This window comes from Phyllostomus hastatus, unplaced genomic scaffold (genome assembly GCF_019186645.2).
Source record: "Phyllostomus hastatus isolate PE091 unplaced genomic scaffold, TTU_PhHast_1.1 phas_contig_210, whole genome shotgun sequence".
Taxonomy (NCBI): domain Eukaryota; kingdom Metazoa; phylum Chordata; class Mammalia; order Chiroptera; family Phyllostomidae; genus Phyllostomus; species Phyllostomus hastatus.
The window spans coordinates 17,492,066-17,505,205 of record NW_025333737.1 but is presented as its reverse complement, the minus strand read 5'-3'; the positions used below and the strand labels follow the sequence as shown (position 1 = coordinate 17,505,205).

The window sequence follows — 13,140 nt, the reverse complement described above, 5'->3', positions numbered from 1 at the left end:
CACGTCTAGTAGTGAATGGTCCGTCTTGTCCTTCGCAAGGCGACAGCCAGGAACCTGTCTGAGCGTCGGCGCCCGAGCGCGATTCCAGCAGGTGTGTGGCCGCTTCAGGCTCTAGGAGCCCACCTCACATTGCCGCTCCCGCTGCGCACAGAGGGCACCGCCACCCAGGGGTTGTGTAACACACACACAAGCACGCACGCACGCATCGTGGGGTGAGAGGAATACTGGGGCTGCCGCGAAACGAAGGCTGAACGGGAAGAGTGGGTTCGGCCACGGGCGGTGGGGGTGTTCGGTCGCAGGTGCGCGCAGCCACTCCGACCCCGCCGCCCCGCGCTGGTGGACTTGGAGAGGTGCGCGGGCGAAAGCCGGAAACTCTGGGAAAGCGGCGGAGAGCCGCTGGAGGACGCCGGTGTTTAGGGTGTGGGAGACTTGTGTCTCCGGTACCGGGTGCGGCGAAAATTCGTTGGGTTGCGGGTCAAGAGTCGGGGGCCCAGGATCAGCCTGCGCGGGGCCGCCTGGTGCTGGGCGAAAGGCGCCCTCCCTTCCCAGCCCCGAGGATCCGCTCTCCTGGCCCTCGGAAGGCTCGGGGCTGGGTCGGGACAGAGACCACTGTCGGGCCGAGTTCAGGGCTCGCCCGGGACTCCAGGTTTCTCCAGAGTCTTCACTAAGGGTAGGCGCGGGCTAGGGGGTCCCCGCGTTTCGCGTGTGCAAGGCCTCGAGTCCGCTCCCGCCCACGCCGGCCCCTCCAGGGCTCTGCCACCGCTCCACTCACCAGCTCCCGACACCTGGGTTCCGCTCCGGGACCTCCGCCGCCCGCGCCTCCCGATTCGCCCGCCCACCGGCCTCTCTTCCCAGCGCCCGCAGCCTCCCTCCGGAGTGCAGGGGCCCGGGGCGGCGCCGCGGCCGGGAGCGGGGTCGGAGGCCAAACTGGGGCGCGGGCCAGAGCGTCCGGGCTGCCGGGCACGGGAGGAGGGCGCCCCCTCTCCTCTCGGGGCCGTGTCAATGCTTTGCACTTGGGGCTGGCGTGCGGCTGGGGGTCCTTTCCCAGGGCCCGGAGACCCGGGCGGCCCCCGCCTCGGGCCCGTTCGGCGGGTCGGGTCGGCCCGCCGGCTTCCCAGTCCCCGCGCAGGAAGCCTCCGGCGCTGGCGCAGGGTGGGGGCCCGGGCAGGGGGAGGGGTCTCGGGGCTCGCTGGCCCGTCATTGGTTAATATTTTATTCTGTTGACATGTTTTCTTACTGCTGAGGCTTCCGACACCTTCTCCCCGGCCCCCCCTCCCGGCCGGAGCTTGGCCTGAGCTGTCAAAACCCCGCCCCCGGAGACCCACAATTGGTCCAAAAAGCGTAAAATCAGCAATCAAGGGGGGCCTGGCTCGTTAGCGCAGGGGATCCGAGCAGGGCAGGACATGTGAGATAGTCACAGTTTTCCAGAGATCACGACAAGATCTAACCAGTCGCGCGTGGTCCCCGGCGCCGGAGCGGGCCAGCCCAGCCCAGCCCCGCGCAGAGCCCCCGCCACCCCCGCGCCCAGAGCCCCGCGCCCCTCGCCGCGCGCCGGACGGGGAGCCGGGAGGAGCCGCCGCCGCGCTTGCCACCCGGGTCGCCCTTCCTCCTCGCGCGACGCCGCCCGGGCCGGGGGTCCGAGCCCCGCGCCCCCGGCCCCGGCCCCCGGGCGCCTGGGCCGGATGTCCCGATGAGAGAGCCGGCGCTGGCGGCCAGCGCCATGGCTTACCATCCGTTCCACGCGCCACGGCCGGCCGACTTCCCCATGTCCGCCTTCCTGGCGGCGGCGCAGCCCTCCTTCTTCCCCGCGCTCGCGCTGCCGCCCGGCGCGCTGGCCAAGCCGCTGCCCGACCCGGGCCTGGCGGGGGCGGCGGCCGTGGCGGCGGCGGCGGCGGCCGAGGCGGGGCTGCACGTCTCGGCACTCGGCCCGCACCCGCCCGCCGCGCATCTGCGCTCGCTTAAGAGCCTGGAGCCCGAGGACGAGGTGGAGGACGACCCCAAGGTGACGCTGGAGGCCAAAGAGCTGTGGGACCAGTTCCACAAGCTGGGCACCGAGATGGTCATCACCAAGTCCGGGAGGTAGGGCGGCCCGCTGGCCGGAGGGCGCGAGGGCGGGCGGGCAGGGGACCCCACGGCGCCCGTCGGCGCCGAGCCCCTCGCTCCGGGCTCCCGGCGCGGCCCGGCGCTGCGCTTAGCTCCCTCGGAGAACCAAGCGACTTGTCCCTTCTGGCATCGAGCGATATTTTAAGAAGTAAAACAGCAAAAGTTCCCGAGTGAAGTAGAACGAAAACATGCTCCCAAAGAATAGTTCCAACCGTCCTGTGTCTCGGCCCCGGCGGGTCTCGCGGGTCTCGGCTGCCGCTTCTCAGCCTCGCGCGTCACCTCGCTCTCCGTCCTCCCGGTCTGGCCTGGGACCCGGGGTCCCGCGCCTTCCGGACTTCCTCCGGCCCCGGAGCCCAGAGCGCCCCCCGCTCACCGCCGGACCCAGGCTGGCCTGCCGGGTCCCGCCGGCCGCTCCGCTCCCGACAGCGAGGTGGAGCGGGCCCGGGCCCGGGCCCAGGCCTGACCCGGCCGGGACCTTCGTCGCGGCCCCAGAACGAGGAGCTGGGGCTCACACCCCGCCCCGGGCCCGAGAGCCGCAAGAAAACCCCGGCCCCCGGCTCCCTCCACCCTCCTGCGGTTCAGCCGCCGAGGCCCGGGCCTCAGGCTTGCCCTCTTCCCCCGAACTCCAGGGTCAGGGCCTCGTTCCGGCCCTGCAGCCCAGTCCGCCCGCAGACCCTCTGGGCTTATTTCTGGGAGCGCCCGCCCCCAGTGGGTATACCCCGAACAAACTTGGGGGCATTCGAGAGGATCGGGTGTGTTTTCAGAGGATCTGGGTTTCTTCCCTGGACATGGGCTTCCATCTCAGCTGAGGGTGCGACGGTCGCGGACCGAGCACGGGGCCCTGCGCAGGCAGAACCGGGATTTCCCAGGAGTAACAACCGCGGGGGTGCGGGGGGGGCTCCCAGGCGGCAACAAGCGGGCAGAACCGTGACCACCGGGGACACGGCCGGGGAAGCCGAGGCGGTGGTGTGTGCCGGGGGCGTCCTGGGCCACCGCACAGGGCCCCACCGCACCGTCCCGCTCCTTTCCCCGCAGGCGGATGTTCCCTCCGTTCAAGGTGCGAGTCAGTGGTCTGGACAAGAAGGCCAAGTACATCCTGCTGATGGACATTGTGGCCGCTGATGATTGCCGGTATAAATTCCACAACTCGCGCTGGATGGTGGCCGGCAAGGCCGACCCGGAGATGCCCAAGCGCATGTACATCCACCCGGACAGCCCGGCCACGGGAGAGCAGTGGATGGCCAAGCCCGTGGCCTTCCACAAGCTGAAGCTGACGAACAACATCTCCGACAAACACGGCTTCGTGAGTGTGAGGCCGGCCAGGGGTGGGCAGGCGGAGGCTGCAGCGCAGGGTTGAGGCGGGAGGCAGGGGCTGTCCCCAGAGCCCCTGCCCAGGCCACTGCCCTGTGGCCTACACAGGCTGAGCCTGGGCCCCGGGGGCTCTGATCCCTGTAAGCCTGGGGAGCAGCAGGGTAGGCGCTGGCAAGCTCCAGGCTGCTCACAGTCTCTGCCGGGGTCAGTCAGGCCTTCTGAAAACCCTTCCTGGCGACCAGCGGCATGCAGGAGTGGCTGGGACTCCATTGCACAGACACTGGTCTTGAGGTGCTGAGCTTGGGAGACCTGCTGTGACCTCAGCGTGCGCTCGCCCTTCTCCAAGAGCCCCGTCCCCATGCCGCTGCTCCAGCCAGGAGATTTACAACTGGAGCCAGCCCCTAGGCACGCTCTCTGAGAATCCCGTCTCTCCTCTCAAAGGCAGATGCCCGACCTGGAGAGGGGAATTTGGGGGTTCTCTCCTTTATCGCCTGAGCCAGGGCCCCAGCGAATGGGAGGGGGCAGTTCAAGAGGCCAAAGGGACGGCCTGTTCCGAGTGAGGGCAGTCCACGGCCTCCGAGTTCCCTGTCTTCTCTCCGTGGGTTTGCTAGGGCTTAGCCATGAGCCCAGGAAGGGAGGTCAAGGGTGGGGCTGTGGAGGGTTTTTATTTTGTTTTATTTATTTCTGTTTTCAACGGAGATAATTTTTTTAAACGGAGAGAGAAACTGATAAAAGAACAATGAAAGGAAAAAATAGAATAAAATTATAAAGGAGAAAAAGACCAGGAAGACAGGAGGAAATAGCGGGGGAGGGGGGGTGTTGTCGGGAAAGCAGAACCATGTGAGAGACAGAACTGGAAAGGGTTCAAGGCCCTGGAGAGTGGAAATGCTCCGGCCAAAGCCTGGGGGCTGCCGGCTGACCCCTGTCCTCCCCGCAGACCATCCTGAACTCCATGCACAAGTACCAGCCGCGCTTCCACATCGTGCGGGCCAACGACATCCTGAAGCTGCCCTACAGCACCTTCCGCACCTACGTGTTCCCCGAAACCGACTTCATCGCGGTCACTGCCTACCAGAACGACAAGGTGCGTGGGACGGGGGGCGGGCCCAGCCCCCGCACTGATGCCCCTACACGCGCAGGCTCCAACCCTCCGCGCATATGGGTCTGCAGCCCCCACCCCACCCACCCCGCCCTTGACAGCCCGCTCCCGGAGCGCGTTGCCTCTCACCTTTAAGGGCAGCGCGCACCGAGACCTCCCAGGCTCCCTCCCAAGTCCTGGTAGACGTACACTCGCTCCCTGGGGCGCGCAACAGCTGGGCTCTCGTTGGGGTGGAGATGTTTACTTAGCAATTAGCAGAGACTTCGGGCCCGCGCGGACAATTTTACATTTCATTCGTTTATTTCTTGGCTCAGGGATGGGAATTTAAATGGAGAGAGGGTGCCCGAGGCAATCTGCCCAGGCTGTCGCGCTGCTTAGGAACCAAGCGCTAGGAACCTGGGGCCCAGCTTTCACTCTCCCCGGGGAGCCAGAGGTTGGGACAGGTGACGCAACCCCCAAGGCAAACCCCCTTTGGGCCAGTCCAGGCCCAAGTCCTCCTGGGAGATGCTTAGAGACTTTTCCTTCAGGCCAAAGTGCCTTTCCTCCTTGATGCCTTTCTACACCTTCTCTCCAAAGGGGCAAAGCGCCACCCCGAGTAGGTCTGTGTCGGTGTGCACCGTCCCGGGGAATGACAGGGTCCAGGGTGCTCTGACATCCTCCTCCTGTCTCTGTGAGCCCAAGTGTGAGATCGAGTATGCGTGCCCTGTTTGGGGTGCTAGGATGCGTGTGGACGTGCGTGTTTTCGTCTGTTCTGGGGGCACTGGTTTTTTCTGTATGTACTTGCCTGTGCGTGGGTCTGCGAGTGTGACTTGTTTTTTTCCCGTGTCTACGGACCTGCTGGGCTCGTCGCGCGCCTGAGCCTGCGTGCGTGCTGGGGCAGACTCGCCTCTGTGCCCACAGCTCTGGGCCTGCGTGAGCGCGCTGGCGATTCCGCCTCGGACACTTTGCAGGAGGAGAGACGCTGTCGCTTTCCGCGAGGCCCGCCCGCCGGCCTCACCTCGCCTTTGGGTTCAGAGCTGCCCATCCCAGGTGGGCGGGTACCAAGCAGACACTCCCGGGCTCTCCTGTGCCGGCCGGCAGCCGCTGACCTCGGGGTGACCCAGGCCAGGCTCGAAGAACCGCATCCTGACCTGGTGCCGCCCCCTCGGTCCCCGCAGATCACTCAGCTGAAGATCGACAACAACCCGTTTGCCAAGGGCTTCCGGGACACCGGGAACGGCAGGAGGGAGAAAAGGTGAGGGCCGCTCCGGGCCGCCCCGCGGCGGGTGCCTGGGGAGCGGCACGTGAGGGTGGGCGCGCTCCGCTCTGACCCTCGCCCTCCGTTCCTCCCCAGGAAGCAGCTGACGCTGCCGTCTCTGCGCCTGTACGAGGAGCACTGCAAGCCGGAGCGCGACGGCGCCGAATCCGACGCCTCGTCCTGCGACCCTCCCCCCGCACGGGAACCGCCGCCGTCCCCGGGGGCAGCGCCCAGTCCGCTCCGCCTGCACCGGACCAGAGGTGAGGGTCGGGCGGTCGGACCAGGGGTGGGGCGAGGAGAAAGGGAGGGTATCCTCCGGGCGCCGGCTGGCTCCGTGCTCGACGTCGGGCTAACCCTCTAGGCCCGGAGAAGCGTGCAGTGTGTCTGGGTTGGGGCTTCCCACGTGGACGCCGGGTTAAGGACCGTCCCTCGTAGTCAGAGGATCCGGCTGGACCCCAGGCTGGGTCCCCGGTGCTTTGTGACTCCTCAGTAAAGGGAACTCCACAGGGCTCGGCTCCCCCACTGTATTCAGGAGACTTGGATTAGGTGACCTGTCGCTGCCCCTTGCCCGACGAGGATCTAGAAGCCATCGACTTGCCCTCCCCGACAACAGGCCTTTCCAAGTCTCTCCGACGCGCCCCAGACCCCGGAAGGAGCCTTCGCGCCTTCCCAAGCCCCCGTAACCCCATGCTTCCCCTCTTCCTGCAGCCGAGGATAAGTCGTTCGCTGCAGACAGTGACCCAGAACCCGAGAGGCTGAGCGAGGAGCGCGCGGGACCCGCGCTCGGCCGCAGCCCGGCGCTGGACGGCAGCAGCCCCGCCCGCTTGACCGAACCTGAGCGCGCCCGGGAACGGCGCAGCCCGGAGAGGGGCAAGGAGGCGGCGGAGGGCGGCGGGGACGGCCCCTTTGGTCTGCGGACCCTAGAGAAGGAGCGGGCCGAAGGCCGGCGGAAGGACGAGGGACGCAAGGAGGCGGGTGAGGGCAAGGAGCCCAGCCTGGCACCGCTGGTGGTGCAGACAGACAGCGCGTCCCCCCTGGGCGCCGGCCACCTCCCGGGACTGGCTTTCTCCGGCCATCTTCACGGGCAGCAGTTTTTCGGGCCACTGGGAGCTGGCCAGCCGCTCTTTCTGCACCCGGGACAGTTCGCCATGGGCCCTGGAGCCTTCTCCGCCATGGGCATGGGTCACCTGCTGGCCTCGGTGGCGGGCGGCAGTGGCAATAGCGGAGGCGGCGGGCCCGGGGCCACCACCGGGCTGGACGCAGGCGGGCTGGGCCCCGCAGTCAGTGCGGCGAGCACCGCGGCGCCTTTCCCGTTCCACCTCTCCCAGCACATGCTGGCGTCTCAGGTAAGGCCTGTGATCTGGTGGCATCGGGATGGAGGGAGGAGGAGCAACGTGCGTTGCCGGGGTAGGCACAGGGCTTAGGGCGCTCTGAGATTCTACGGGCAAGGGCCCAGTCCTGGGGAGACCTGACGGGCGCTCTCTAGGACTCTAGGTTCAGGGATGCTCGGACTCTAGGTGCAAGGTCTGGCCGGGCGCTCCTTCTGACTCCTGTGTGACCTTGGGCAAGTCCCTGGGCCTCTCTGGGCCTGCCGCGTTCTCTATAACCACAACAGAGAATGAGGCGCCCATTAGATTCCTCCCCCTCGGACAGACTGGGGCTGCCCCTGGCCTTTGTGAAGTTCACTTTCCTGGCCTCCGGACGTTTTCCTTGGGGTCAAAGACCTTCTACTCACTGCAAATCCCTGAAAGCCACCCCCCCCCCCAAGGTGGCTGGACAAAGGGAGTAGGACATTTCGAAATATTTTCTGGACAACTGACCACCAAAAATGACCCATCTCCAGATGCCTTTTTCAGGCGCTCCAGGAAGTCCCCTGACCTGACAAAGGGCAAGGCTGTTCCTTCCCCCTCCTTGGGTCTCCTCACCCCCCAGCCACACATCTTTGGGAAAAGGAGCTCAGTTCCCCAGGCCCAGCTTGAAATTCTGAGCTCCCAGGGGAGAGTTCATTAAACTGTGGCCAGCAGCAAAATAAGGAGATCGGATGGGGAGAGCGGCCTCTTTGGTTGCTTGGGTGGAATATTCCCTGTGGAAAGATTTGGATTCTCTTCATTCATTTTCTTCCCTCTGAGGTTTCTGGCAAATTGAACCCTTGAGATCATATCTTACGGGAAGGAAAATAGGAGTTCAGGTCTGAGAAGGCTCCTTTGGTTTAGAAGCAAATATTTTTTTTAAAGTGGAGGAGGAGATTTTAAACAGGTTTGAAACAGAGTTCAAGGAGCGGGGGCTGTGGAGCAAGTGTCGGAGACACTAACAGCACATATCCAGGTCTCTGAGCTGGCAAGGAAGCTTCTGGAAAACAGAGTTCTGGGTCTGGAGGTGGAATCTGACTCCTTGAGTCTGTATGTACGTGAATGTCTCCTCCCCAGGCAAGTTCTGGTGAGGAGCATAGGCATCGCAGAGGTCGTGGAGAAGTCACGGCTTCTAGACAGGGCCTGACCGACAGGTGCAAGGTCAGGATGAGAACTCCCAGCACTCGGGAGGCAGCACTCGGTGCACCGCTAGTGGTTAAGGACCCGAGCCAGGGCAGCCCACCCCTGGCCATCAGGTAGAGCCAAATCCTGGGAGAACTGACGCCTCCCTCCTTCCTCCCAACTTGAGGTGCCAGGCCTGGATGCCCAGTAGGACTTGACCTTCTAGGAAGGATATTTTTTCATTTCTGACTAAGCTGCTGCTTTTTCCCCTCCCTGCCTGAGCCAGGCCTGAGTCTCCCTAGAAGCCCAGCGCAGTCAGCCCCCTGCCCTCCTCCCTGTACCCACACACTCTGGGGAGCGAGCCATTATTCCAAAGGTCAGATCCTCCAAAAGTCGGGCCTCACGGACTCAGGCGGTGTTCACCCAGGGTTTCCTGGCTACTGTGCTCTCCACAGGCAAAAGACTGCATTCCTTCCTCAGCTGCCACGGAGGTGCGGCCAGGAGTTCTTTAGAGCGTATTCAGGCCAGTTTGTGAACTGATTGGCATCTGTGCCCTTCTCCTGGCCTGGGCGAAGACCTCTGAGCAGGTCGACAAGCAGAAGGAGAATTTACAAAGCTCCTCCCCCATACCTGTGCTTCCTCAGCCCTTTGGGGGTGCCTGCAGGGCTGGGGAGGACACCGTTCTAAGTGAACAGAACCTCCCGAGACAGCCAGAGCTGACTGCTTGCCACCTGGCCCTGGCCCTGCCCCTGCGCTATTTCCTCCCTCCAGGCCTTTGCCTGCGCTAGTTCAGCCACCCGGAATGTCCTTCCCGCTACTCCTACTGGCACAGAGCTTGATGGTGCCAGGCCCTCATGTCAACCTGCAGGGAACCGTGGGCACATTGGCTCAGGTCTGACTGCGCTGTGTGGGGTCCTAGTGATGTGAGCTCTGGCCTTCTGTCCCTGAAACCGCAGGGCGAGGAGTCCTAGTTGTAGCGCCACCCCCAGCACCAAACTCACCCTCAGGGACACCTCAGGCAGGATGCCTAACCCTTGCGGTGTTATTTTTTTTCCCCAGGGAATCCCAATGCCTACTTTCGGAGGCCTCTTCCCGTACCCCTACACCTACATGGCAGCCGCGGCTGCAGCCGCCTCCGCTTTGCCAGCCACCAGTGCTGCCGCCGCAGCCGCTGCTGCCGCTGGCTCCCTCTCCCGGAGCCCCTTTCTGGGCAGCGCCCGGCCCCGTCTGCGCTTCAGCCCCTACCAGATCCCGGTCACCATCCCGCCCAGCACTGGTCTCCTCGCCACTGGGCTGGCGGCGGAGGGCTCCAAGGCTGCGGGCGGCAACAGCCGGGAGCCCAGCCCGCTGCCTGAGCTGGCTCTCCGAAAAGTGGGGGCTCCGCCCCGTGGTGCCCTGTCGCCCAGCGGCTCAGCCAAAGAGGCGGCCAGTGAACTGCAGAGCATCCAGAGACTGGTGAGTGGGCTGGAGAGCCAGCGAGCCCTCTCCCCGGGCAGGGAGTCTCCCAAGTGAGGGGGCTGCCCAGCTGCTCCGCTGCCACGAAGGCCTCCCGGGCTGCCTGCCCTTGCTGCTTGGGACCTGTACAGCACAGAATGGGTATTTATTTAAATAAAGGAGCAAAAGCGGGCTGCAGCAGCGGAATAGAGCCCTGACCAGCCAGCGGGGGCCAGGGACACTTCCCTGGGCCTCACAAGGAATCCTGCTGCCGGGATCACAGTCGCTTTGGAGCCACTGGACTCGGTCCAGATTTGCTCCGGTGTCAAGGTGGCATCGTCCGGGGGCATCTCCGGGTCCTGCAGCGCTGTGGAGAGACCTCGTGCCAGCCCAGTGGTCTCACGAGGAGCCGGAAGGTGCAGGGCCTCGGGGTGGGAGCTTCGGAAGGAGCCGCGGAAGGTCTCGGCCTCCTGCCCGGACCGCTGGGGAGTCGGGGGTGAGGGATGCTGGGGTCAGAGCCGACCGCAGTCAGTGCAGGCTTGCGCTGGGAGGGACCTGTTCCTTTCGTCCTCCCACGTCCTCCCCCCAAGAGACAGGCGCCCCTTCTACCCCTGGGTCCGCGGAGTGAGTGGCACTTCTGCCTTGAGTCCCCAGGGGGGAAAAAAAAGATATTTATGAAATAAATGGTAATTTGTGTAAATAAGCTTTAAGATTCCCAGAATATGCAAATTGGTATTAATTTATTCAAAAGTGTACATTGCTGTGTACATAATATTTAGAGATTAACTCATAGCATTTAAAAGTTTTTTCATTTTACATGAGCATCTATATTGTACAGGGCTGGCGGGCGGTGGTCCTCGGCTGCAGGAGGAAGGCCCGACCCGGAGGAGCTCCCACCCCGCCAGCCCCTCGGCCCCTCCGCCCGGGCTTCGCTCGCCTGGCCCCCGGGCTCCACCTCAGGTTTTCACTTTTCGCTCCGGAGTGAGACGAAACGAAAGAAAGAAAAGAAAAGTAAAAGAAAAGAGAGAAAACAATAAAACGCGAGAAAACAATAAAACGCTACACTGCGAAGTGAACGGCGCTGTGCGCTCTGTGGGCCGCGCGGGGCTGGGGCGCGGCGAGCGCGCCAGAGGGGACTGGAGGCGGGAACAAAGGGCCGGGCGCCCGGGGCTCGGCGGCAGCCGCCTCCCGGGGGCGGCCGCGCGGCGGGGCAGCGGGCGGAGCTGCGAGGCCGGGCGGCGCCGGTGCGGGCCGCGGGCTGGGCTGGGAGGCGCCGAACCGCCTGGAGCCCCGCGCGCTCCCGGCGCGCCGCGTCCCAGGCCGGGGATCGGGCTCCCCCTGCTGGCCACTCCGCTCCGCCCGCCGCTCTCGCGGCTCCGCGGATTCCCGGCTCTCTTCACGGCGCATCCGGGTGGAACCGCACCCCTTTTGGCGCCTCTGGGTAGGTGGGGCCGGTAGGGGGGGTGATCCCTCTCTCTCCTCCTCCGAGGCGTTTGGTTGTAGTCCCCCAAATACCGCACGCCCTAGAACTCTTCCATCTCCCTGTCTCCTGAACCTCAAAAAGAAACACTCCGTGTCAGGGCTGTCGACTCGAGTGGCAAAGTCCGGCCTGAAAGTTTTCCCGTGTGATTCATCTGCATCTCTCTTGGAGGTGTGGGGAGTGTGAGTCAATGGGCTGTTTCTTTCCTGCCTTGGTTTCCCGCTGGATAATAACGGGATCAGCTGGGGATTTCTCTGGGAGTCCCACTGTATCAGTCTCCAATAGGTGTGTGCCTCCCCCGAGGCCACTCCTGCAAGGACGGCCGCTCCCGCCCCCATGGCATCCTCCCGCTTCACCCAGGCAACGGGGATCTGCAGCCCCAGTACCAGCAGTGGGAAGGGGTAGGAGACGGGCAGGCAGTCACTCCCTCAACGCGCCTCTGGGCCACCCGGTCACTGAGCCCCTCCACTTTCTTCCCAGCCCTCCCCAGCCCTCCCCTCCCTCCGCTCTCCTCTCTCTTTTGGTGGTATCCTTATTTCTTTTTACATTCAATATTTTTTCTATGAGTTTCAGGTGTACAGCACAGTGGTTAGATAATCAGACAAGTCCCACCTGACACCGCACATAGTTATTCCAATGTAATATTACTGATTGTATTCCTCCTTTATGCGGCGCTTTACATCCCCATGATGATTTTGTGAGGACTGATTTGTGCTTCTCAGTCCCTTCACACTGCCACCCAGCCCCCAACCTCCCTCCCCTCAGGCAGCCATCAGGCTGATCTCTCTGTGAGTCCCAGTTCTCTCCTCTCCGGGGCCTGTGCCGCCCTGGCTGAGCAGGTTGTCCACCTTGGGACTTTGGGGAGTGGGAGGCACTGGCCCTCAACTCACAGGGGCACCAGCGACGGTGACACAGAGAAAGGGGAATAAGGTGGAGGTGGAATGGACAATGTCGGCCTCCAAGCACCCAGGACACCTTCCCGGGCCAACACATTTGCAAGGAAAGAGAACTAAGCCGCCTCTTCCAGGGAGGGAGCTGGCCCTTGGCCGCGCTGAACTGGCTAGGGTGTGGGTCAGTGAACTAGTGGGAGCGCTCAGGAGAGTGTCCCGGCCCCCAGAGGTGGTGCGCCAGCTTCCCCGCTCCCTCTGATCTTCAGGCGGGGGGAACAGGGGGAAGAACGGGCGGGGCATAGAGACCACTTTCTGAGCTCAGACAGAATCCCACGTGGACAGTCTACTTAGTCGGGGGGCTTTGGGCTGAAAAACCCCTCTAGGACTTGAAGAGCAGGAGCGCGCTCGCTCTTGGTTTCTCGCGGACAGCACGTCCAGGAGGAGTTGGGAGGAGGCGGCAGGCTCTCAGCGGCCTGCGGAGCGAGCTGCTGACACCAGGGGGCAGCACCGACCTGGAGCCGCGGGCGGGGTTCCAGGCGGGCACAGTGGGGAGCCCGAGGAGGGTCGCCGCGCGGCCGGGGCAGGAGGCGTCGCTGAGAGCAGCCGGGTGGGGTGGAGCGACACTCCAGGGTGTCGGGAGGCCCCGGGTCTCGAGCGCAGTTTGGAGACTCGACGCCCTTTCCCCCGCCTCCCGCTGCTCCCGTCCCCTCCCGGAGACGCCTTCGAAGCGCTCCGCTGGGTCCCAGCTGCGAACCTGAGTTCGGCTGCGCGAGTCGCGCGGCCGGCGGCAGGGCCGGGTTCCAGACAAAGGCCCGGCCGCTCCGTGGCCCAATTAAGCCGTCCGCCTTCCAGCCCTCTTTGTTCCCGGGGTCGCCAATTAGCCCAGGCTCCCCGGGCCCCGCCGCTCCGGTGCCCCAAGGCCTCCTTAACCCTTCAAGGCCTGGCACCAGGGGCCCTGGACGGCACAGTCGCCAGCGCACAGGCGTGTGTGTGTGGGGGGGGGGCGTATCTGGGGGTGACGGGAACTGAGGGGTCTCTGAGGCTTGTCGGTGAGCCGCTGTCGCCTCAGGTCTCTGGACCTGCGAGGCCTGAGGAGGAATGGTGCGCGTGGGTGT

At 64.5% G+C, this 13,140-nt stretch overlaps 1 protein-coding gene across 1 annotated transcript; it reads left to right on the top strand.

Moving 5' to 3' along the window:
* Positions 1–1,362: 1,362 nt before the first annotated feature.
* On the top strand, positions 1,363–10,652 carry TBX2 (T-box transcription factor 2). Its single transcript, XM_045837526.1, has 7 exons — positions 1,363–2,079; positions 3,139–3,406; positions 4,352–4,498; positions 5,671–5,747; positions 5,847–6,010; positions 6,459–7,096; positions 9,281–10,652. Exons 1-7 carry the CDS (start codon positions 1,691–1,693, stop codon positions 9,731–9,733), a joined length of 2,136 nt encoding a protein of 711 aa, XP_045693482.1. The 5' UTR covers positions 1,363–1,690; the 3' UTR covers positions 9,734–10,652.
* Positions 10,653–13,140: the final 2,488 nt, after the last annotated feature.